The sequence below is a fragment of the Conger conger genome, chromosome 2 (assembly GCF_963514075.1).
Source record: "Conger conger chromosome 2, fConCon1.1, whole genome shotgun sequence".
In the NCBI taxonomy this organism is placed as follows: domain Eukaryota; kingdom Metazoa; phylum Chordata; class Actinopteri; order Anguilliformes; family Congridae; genus Conger; species Conger conger.
In genome coordinates, this window is record NC_083761.1 from 20,622,173 (window position 1) to 20,632,169 (window position 9,997).

General features: G+C 42.6%; 1 protein-coding gene across 1 annotated transcript in view; it reads right to left on the reverse strand.

Moving 5' to 3' along the window:
- slit1b (slit homolog 1b (Drosophila)) overlaps positions 1-9,765 on the reverse strand; it is a 123,830-nt gene extending 114,065 nt beyond the window's left edge. The window contains exon 1 of the mRNA XM_061228658.1: positions 9,219-9,765. Coding sequence (XP_061084642.1) covers positions 9,219-9,469 — 251 coding nt within the window. The 5' untranslated portion in view covers positions 9,470-9,765. The remainder of the gene's footprint in view (positions 1-9,218) is intronic.
- Between the last annotated feature and the right edge of the window lie 232 nt (positions 9,766-9,997).

Here is a 9,997-nt window from a genome sequence, read left to right on the forward strand (position 1 = left end):
TTCACCTAACATCCTGAAACCCATTTTTCTGCTCTCATAAAAAATTAAGTTTTGGTGTCATTTGAACTCTGCACTGCAAAACCCAAAAGATTAATTTCCAGTCAATTTTTTAAGACTTAAGTTTTAGACTTAAATTCTCATTTTTATTACAATAAATAAGATTCATTTCAAGATTTACCATGGGGTAAGAAATTTTCACTTAAGTCTCATTAGAAGACTTAATACAGACAGTTTTTTTTAGCGGTGTGCTTATTTAAATTCACAGTTTCCATATAACAAGCCACAAGTGAAAATGAAAATTATAATGATGAAAAAATAAAGCCAGGACCACTTAAAAAAATTGATATAGTTGTCTCTTAGTAGAGCACAGTTTAGCCTCCTTAAATGTGGGACTGGTGCCTATAAATATTTGAGAATCCACTACTGACATCATGTACAATAAGCAGCACAAAGCAATTTTTAAAAAAATCAATTAACATAAAAACTGAACTCAAGCTCTCATATTGAATGCATTTTAAATAAAAATTGATTGTGTTTGTATTTGAGCCTTTAAGGTAAAAACGCAGAGGTATGCAGATGTAAAGATTGGCCTCTAATCACCATTACATGTTTTAGTTTTAGAGTACATAAGGAAAGCAATATCCCACATGCCTTACTGTATGTGGCCAGCCTATCAGGTGAAAGTACAAAGTTGCCAATTGAAGAATCTTTCAGTTGACTTCTATTCATAACTTCTTCTATCATGACTGATCAATGCCGGTCAATCGGTTGCAACCAGCTTCACATTGACCTTGGTTAATGCCCCACTAGACACATACACAGATGCCCCCCAATAACTCCCCCACACATGCACCGTCTCTTACCCACTTATGATACACACAGCAGGAACAGCCCCGTCCAACCAACCTGCTATGCTGCTCTCCTCACCCGACATCCTGGAGCTACAGATGCATCACCAGGCCTCTAAATACTGTTTACTATTTCCCCCTCCATGGACTTCCTACTTTTCCAGTTAATATTACCTGTAACCTGCCAAACCCATTTGATTTGTTAGAATGGATTTCTTAACACATTTCTATTATATCCATCTACCATTACACATTGTTGGTCAGCAGAGGAGAGGCTCCACCTCTATAAGTTAAAGAAAGTCAGTTGGGGGGGGGAGACTGAAGGATAAGCTGTCTCTGACCTCCCTAACACAGTGACCCCCCTGACCCACACTCCCCCAGCCAGGGTTCACCGTGCAGTGGTGGTGATGAATCAGAAGGGAGAGAAAAGCATGAGGGATTGCAGGCAATACTGTACACCCCACGCACTCCTGACCTCCCCTTCCCCCCTCAGGACGGCCGCTGAAAGAGCTAAAGACCATTACCTCGTCTCGAGCGCTGACCCCGTGCACCGGCCGTCTCTAGTTACCTCGGATGAGGGAACCCAAACTCAATTTTACCCTCACCAGACAGAGAAGGAAACGGACAGGGGCGGGTAATCTGTATGATATGAGCAACCTCATCCTGTCTGCGCCCCGTAACTAAGTCTTAAGAGAAAGAATGGGATCAATCACATGTGAAATAAGCTCCAATCTCCTCTCCTCTCCCCAGCTTTGCTCCAGTGGAACGGTGACTCAGTGACACTTACTGGGCTATGGAGCGACTCAGGTGTGCCACGGAATGTACCAGAATGTGGAGGGGGGGGGGGCATATACAACGTGGGGGAGGGAAAGTGGCTCTGGAAAATTAATCTCATTTTCCAGGATTTATCGCATGGTATTTTCCTTCAATTAGTTCACCTAACATCCTGAAACCCATTTTTCTGCTCTCATAAAAAATTAAGTTTTGGTGTCATTTGAACTCTGCACTGCAAAACCCAAAAGATTAATTTCCAGTCAATTTTTTAAGACTTAAGTTTTAGACTTAAATTCTCATTTTTATTACAATAAATAAGATTCATTTCAAGATTTACCATGGGGTAAGAAATTTTCACTTAAGTCTCATTAGAAGACTTAATACAGACAGTTTTTTTTAGCGGTGTGCTTATTTAAATTCACAGTTTCCATATAACAAGCCACAAGTGAAAATGAAAATTATAATGATGAAAAAATAAAGCCAGGACCACTTAAAAAAATTGATATAGTTGTCTCTTAGTAGAGCACAGTTTAGCCTCCTTAAATGTGGGACTGGTGCCTATAAATATTTGAGAATCCACTACTGACATCATGTACAATAAGCAGCACAAAGCAATTTTTAAAAAAATCAATTAACATAAAAACTGAACTCAAGCTCTCATATTGAATGCATTTTAAATAAAAATTGATTGTGTTTGTATTTGAGCCTTTAAGGTAAAAACGCAGAGGTATGCAGATGTAAAGATTGGCCTCTAATCACCATTACATGTTTTAGTTTTAGAGTACATAAGGAAAGCAATATCCCACATGCCTTACTGTATGTGGCCAGCCTATCAGGTGAAAGTACAAAGTTGCCAATTGAAGAATCTTTCAGTTGACTTCTATTCATAACTTCTTCTATCATGACTGATCAATGCCGGTCAATCGGTTGCAACCAGCTTCACATTGACCTTGGTTAATGCCCCACTAGACACATACACAGATGCCCCCCAATAACTCCCCCACACATGCACCGTCTCTTACCCACTTATGATACACACAGCAGGAACAGCCCCGTCCAACCAACCTGCTATGCTGCTCTCCTCACCCGACATCCTGGAGCTACAGATGCATCACCAGGCCTCTAAATACTGTTTACTATTTCCCCCTCCATGGACTTCCTACTTTTCCAGTTAATATTACCTGTAACCTGCCAAACCCATTTGATTTGTTAGAATGGATTTCTTAACACATTTCTATTATATCCATCTACCATTACACATTGTTGGTCAGCAGAGGAGAGGCTCCACCTCTATAGCCGGGTTCCTCCGGAGGGTTTTTTTCTCAGCACTGTTTGAGGGTTTTTCTAAAGAGTTTTTTACCTCTAGTGCTTGCTATTTAGTGGGTTCAGGTCTGGCGTTTGCTCTTCTGCTACTCTGTAAAGTATCTTCTGTAAAAAGTGCAATGCAAATAAAACTGAACTGAACTGAACTGAACTGAACTGAACTGAATTGAATTGAATTGAATTGAATTGAATTGAATTGAATTGAATTGAATTGAATTGAATTGAATTGAATTGAATTGAATTGAATTGAATTGAATTGGGGCGGCACGGATGGTGCAGTGGGTAGCACTGCCGCCTCACAGCAAGGAGGTCCTGGGTTCGAATCCCCGTCGGCCGTGGCCTCTCTGTGCGGAGTTTGCATGTTCTCCCCGTGTCTGCGTGGGTTTCCTCCGGGTACTCCGGTTTCCTCCCACAGTCCAAAGACATGCAGGTTAGGCCGATTGGAGAGTCTACATTGCCCGTAGGTGTGAGTGTGTGAGTGTGTGAGTGTGTGAGTGAATGGTGCGTGTGCCCTGCGATGGACTGGCGACCTGTCCAGGGTGTATTCAGATAAGGGATGGATGGATGGATGAATTGAATTGAACATGCATTCACAGCATCACAGTACTAACTCTGGTTGTGTAGCCCCTTCAGACCCAAAAATTGCAATGTTTGGTGTTTTATTCCCCAAAAAAATATTCAGGGTACACGGCGATAGAGCTCCTGAAACTTCTTGCAGATTTGTCAGAAATTGAGTTTTTGGACTGTACAGATGAGAATGAGGATGAAGGTGCATCCTTGACAGCCAGTTAGATTGTAGAATTTTGGATGTAAGAGAGATGACATATTTAACTTATGTGATCAAATATACATATTATCCATTCATTTTCACTATTCAATCCAGTGCGAATATAAATAATCTAAATGATTAATATACATATAAATAGACAGATAGGCAGGTAGTCAGACACATATAATTTTTCCTGATTTTCACAACATTCGATCCTAACATCATAAAATAAAAGTTGACTTTTAAATGTTTTTTTTGTTTGTGCCTCATTTTTACATGTAAAATGAGTAAGAAAAAATATTATATGGCTGGGAAAAATTCAGGTCTAAAGGGGTTATTGGGTTAGGAGTCATAACCATGAAGTACCTAATGACCCTGAGAACACGCACATTACAGTATACAGCACTGCTTTCAGTGGACAGGACTGCAGCCTGGTAGAGGTGGAACTGCTGTGCTTGCATTTCAGTGGCTGCCGGGTCAGATTCCAGGTGAGGCACTGTCACGAACATCCTGAAACAACCTGAACTGCTTCGTAATGTATCCAGCCGCATATAAATAGCACGTATTAAATATAAACTTCGTAACTCACTCTCAATAAATTCAACTGCTAATCAAATGAACAACAGAATCACTCACAATAAAATAACACAAGTGTCAACCGCAGTTGACAACTGCCAGGGGAACACGCTGCTGTGCTGTCATTCCTGCGCTCTGACAAAATAAACAGTCGGGAGTCATTGTCAGTTCTAGGGCATTCATTTATTAAATAAAGATGGTAATATGATAATAAATGAAAAACTTGCAAATCTTTGCAGCCGCTGCAGTTTGTGTCGTTCATTTTCTGAGACGGCGCTCGTTTCTCCCGGAGTGGGCAGCAGACAGGAATGAATGGATTTATGTCTACTGTCCCAATGTGTGCTAATCCTGTCATAGCTGATTAGCACCTCTGCTTGCAGCCAGATGGCTGCTGTGCACACGCAGATACACACGCTCTGAGACTGCCGACAGCGTGCAGCGCTGCGGAGGGGATTTGTCCTATCGTGTCTGAATTCAATTAGGGATCAGGTAAATTAAGCGCCGTCAATTACACCACAATAGAGGTGTAGCTGCCAACTGTGCCAGAGTCCACCTCTGGCCAGACACAGGGCATCGCTACGGCCCATTCTGGGAAGACTGCAGAAACCCCTCCGTGTTCCCAGAATTCTCCACTTACTCCATCATGTTATTATTTATCTACTGACTTGAGGATGTGTGCATATGGTGGTTTTCAGAAAGCCACACACGTACACGCACACGCACACAGGCACGTACACATGTACACGCACACACACAGGCACACACACATGTAGAAAGGCACATAAACACAGGCACACACATACTTACACACACACACACACAGAAAGGCACACACACACATACACATATACAGATGCAGACAGCCACACACAAACAGGCACATGCAGACATGCACACGTACACACGCACTCACAGGCACAAACACACACACACACACACACACACACACACATACACATGCAGACAGCCACACACATCACTTGGGGCCTGCCACCTGTCTCTGGCTGGGATTGAAGAGGTGCTGCCTGGAGTTCAGTTTGATTGCTTCTATATCCTGGAGCAGGACACAGACCACAGTCGCGAGGATAAGGCAAAAGGGGGGTGGGAACCCATAAGAAGTGTCACCAGACAGGGTTTAACTCTTACCCCCCTCAGCCCCATATCTGTTTAGACCACCGTGCTGCTGTCAGATGACCAATTCCATGTGACCGCTAGTCAATGAAAGAGCGGCAGACTTCAAAGTGAAGGGAAACTGGGACAGATTTACTCCTTGCACCATTCAGAGGAAAAATACCACAGATATCAATGTCACTCTTAATTCACTACTATGGTCAAATGGCCATTGTTCAAGTTCAGTGCAAGCTCTTTTTCCCTCTTCAAACCCATCTATAGATGCCATAGTGTACTGTAAAGTATAATTGTTTCTGAACTGAGGTTCCTTTCAACTCTTTAACTATGCTGTATGCTGTTTATGTCGATATGTGTATCTCCACACTATTCTATGGAACTGAAGTTCTTAACAGGCCATCATTATATAAGAAGTACAAAACAAAACGTGGTCTTTTGGACAGTTTTGTCCACTTATCAATCATTTGAAACCCTCACATACATTTTAAATAAAAATTTGACACAATTCAAATGTAGGAATTGAAGCTATAATTTCTGGAGTATAAACACTCTGGCCTGGTGCCGCCAGGGTAGGTGCACCTTCATCGAGTACAAAATCCCACTGAACGAAGGTCGGAAAGTCATTACCTCAGGACAAAGGCAAGATCTCCCCTGAGGATCAGCTGACGCAGGCTTCCAGCAAATTCATTCAATTGCTCCTTATCTCAGCAACTGTGCGATGAGCAGTGCACGTCTTTAAACAGATGTATTAATAGGGGTAAGGGACGGAGAGGGGGAGTCTCTCTCTAGAGCTCTGGACTGGAATCATGGCCAACAGCTGTGGTCTATATGACAAGACAGCCCTGGTCTAGAAGCCCCTTCTGCACTCCCAGAGCATTAGGCTGAAGGTGGTGGAGGCTAGGGGTCCGCAGGAGATGGGGCAGTCTATGCTGCTAGTAGGTGAAACTAGAATGGGAAAGTACAGCGCAACTGGATACATATCGTAGAGGCCCACACAACTTACAAATAATACTCAGGAAAGAGGCATCAAGCCAATGGCAGCAAAGAGAAGAAAACAGAATAATAATGAGTTCCGATAGCACTTTCTGAAAAGCAAGCCTGTGTGAAAAATGTATCTTGTTTTCTTTTCTTCAGGGCTGGGAGGACAGGTTGATAATGCCAAGAGCCGGGGCGACTGTTGTACTTGGAAGCGCTGAGCGCGCACTCATTATAAGATCTGTCTGCGGGGACAGAGGAAGGTCAGGTCCAATCGAAACGCTCATTGACAAGTGCAAATGGGATTCTGCCGTCTCTCTCCCCACGTTTACAAACCTTGTCAGCATGGATAAATCGGCCTCAAGACTGCCTACAAAGAGCCAGGAACACTCAGGAAATATCCGCATCGGAATGGTTTCCGGCTGCCGGCCTGAGTCGTGCACGCTCATGTGCTTACTGCTTAGAAGACAGTCCCATGGCACACACATTACACCAAACAATAGCCCTGGGCACGGGTATAATTTACAAAATGGCCGTTAGTTATATAGTGACTAGTTTTAATTGTGTGTGATTTTAGCTCTTCGGATTTCATTTCTTCCTACGTTTTGATTAAAATATTGATATGGGATTAGCGAGAAAGTGTTTTTTGTTTTTCTGAGTGGTATGACACATTCAATCATTCAATCCTTAATCATGAAACTACAACAAAAAAGGTTAATTGATGCTAATTAATAGGTATCTGTTAAGAGACATTTGTTTTCCCCATAGTGATTTTAAAGACGGTCAATTTCAATGATTGCTGTTTCTGTTCAGAGGGGGCTATTCAGAGCAACCGCAAAGCAGTTGATCCAGTCATTTTGAAAAATGAAGGTTTAATTAATCAATCACCCCAAATGTTAAGCTCAATTTCAGGTTGGAATAGATTGAAAATACTCAGTCATGACAAAGAGTAATATTGTGCTTATTTTCTTATTGAAAGTCAAGGTCAAATTGCCCTGTGGTTGGATGGAATCGCCCCTCAGGGTTACATAACAATAGCTTAAGAACCCCAGACATATTCATTTTTCACTGAGTCCACAGCTATGCATGAGGGACTTCAATGTATAGTACTTGACTCTGGTAATCACCTTGATGAATTACCCCCCTATAATGATGCTGTGGTTGGGGAGGTATCCCCCAAGTTAAATTCCCTTTGCTGTCAAAGCTGAATTTTCCATTGTCCACGTTAATCACACAACAAAGAGATGGATAGACTAAATACAACCATGGGTTTTCATTGACAGATTTTGCCACTTAATTTTAATTATGCCATGAAAAACTAGTACACGTTGGAATTTTACAGTTTATCTGTCCGCGATTTGCTGTGAAAACCTTTTTTAATGGACGAATTTTCAAAATCCCACACGAGGCATGTGAACAACGACAACTAATTTACACATGCACGCCTACTTCTATCAACGAACCAATCAGTGTTTTGGACACGCCTATACATCGCCCACCAAATGAATACTAATTGGGATGGTGAAGTGTGACAACTCCCACTCCTTTTTGGTAGAAGGTTGGGTTATCTGCAGTTCCCCTTCACTAAGCTATAAACAATAAAAAATATGCATGCATATATTTCTGTTGCAGTTCCAGTATTCCGAAACATACTACAAATCTAACTAAAGTCACGCATAACAATTTTCACGGTTTCAACTTTGTAGCCTAAAAACGACAAATTCATTATCATATTTTACAAAGAAAATGCCACATGGTCTCACCCACATGTACACATACGTAAACAGGCAACTGCCACAGAAGTGAAGTTAACGCAACGAGTTTCCTTTTTTAAAAATCAGATGGAAATACACGTTAAATATGCTCCTCCTACACCGGAGCACGTTGTTACACGCGCCTTTATTCACTCCTTCAACGCGTGTATTCGGATTAGTATTGTTTTGCGACAAATTAGTGTAGCAATCCGTTTCGCTTCCAGCCAAAAGAACAAACACGGTGAACTATTACGCTTCGCTTGAATTAGCGTAGTGATGATCTGAGTTCTTCAACCTGCCGCGCTCCTGAAAATGTATTACGTTTCTGCAGGGAGTCTACTTTTCTATACGTTCTAACAGTGGGACTTCGTATCAGCACTAAGAACCGACACCAAAGCGACAAATCTCAAGAAAACAAAACAGACAGCTTCTTCAGTAATTACGCACAACATATCTTCTTACATTTCATGCACAGAGGCGAAATGGTCTGCGCTACTGAACAATTTACTTCTCTACAATAAGCATTGAACAAATTATAAAACAAACTATGTAAAAATTGTCAATAAACAATATAGCCTAGCTGTGCCGTGCGATATCCGACTAAAATAAGTTGACGAAAATGCGACAATGACCCGCAGCTTATTTTAATGCAGACTTCCGTGGAGACTTTCTAAGAATGAAATCAGTCCACGCGTGTGCACAATGAAAAGTAACACATTGCCACTCGCGAGATTAATTGTGGCACATAACTACAGCGCATTCAGTAGCTAATAACACAAGGCAAGTGCTGAGAGCATAAACAGTTCTCCGGACGACACGCCAGTTCTCGAGGCGCATTCTTATTTTTTTAGCAGGTAAGTAAACAATACACACACGCAGGCACCCAGTTTCTGTTCTCTTTACCCCCAACGCGAGTACCTATTTATACCTGCCCATATAACGGCGCCACCTCTCAATCCTGTTCTCCGTTAGGTGCAATGCTATTGTTCTCTTCACACCTGGTCAGTGTAGTGTAATATGCACAGACAGACAGACAGACAGATAGACAAACGCAGACTTGTGGGCACTCACAGTCTCTCTGTGTTCCTGGGTATATTCCTGGGCACGGTCTTGATTCCCAGTCCATGGCAGTCCACGGTGGTGCCACTGCAGGTGCACAGAGTTGGGCACGCGTTGGCACCGCTCCCCGCCAGGGCACCCCACATGAGCACCCACAGCCCGGCCATGGCCAGCCCTGAGGCGGCCCGGCCACGGCATCTCTTCCCAGGCATGGTCACATCACTTCCCCCAGCCCCCTGGAACCAGCTCCATGCACCTCTCATGCTACTCTGCACCAGTTTACTCCAAAACAATAAAACAAAAGAAAATCCAAAATCATCCAACTCTGTAAATAAAAATCAAATCGGTAAAAAAATATATCTATGCACAAAATGACATTTCTTGAGGAGGAAGTAATTGAAATGATTTAATACAGATAATTCTTCACTGCTTGTTTTAAATCTTTCCTTGTTTAAATCTCCTTCCTAAGCAAGCTCTCTCTCTTTCTCTTTCCCTCTCTCCTTCTTTCTCCCACTCGGTGTGGAGATGTTTCCCTCTTGCTGTTCTTTGGGTATGTCTTACTCCTTTTCACTCCTGCAATCATATGCTTGTCTGTAGAGTAAGGAAAGAGCAAAAAAAAAAAAGCACTCTCCCTCTCCCTCGCTGTCTCACACACACTCACACACACACACACACACACACACACACAGCAGTCATCCATCACACGGATCTGCAAATAGCAGCTCCCCAACTCCTCCCACCCGGCCCCCCAAACCCCGCCCACACCCCCCTCCCAGAACCCTGCCCCAACT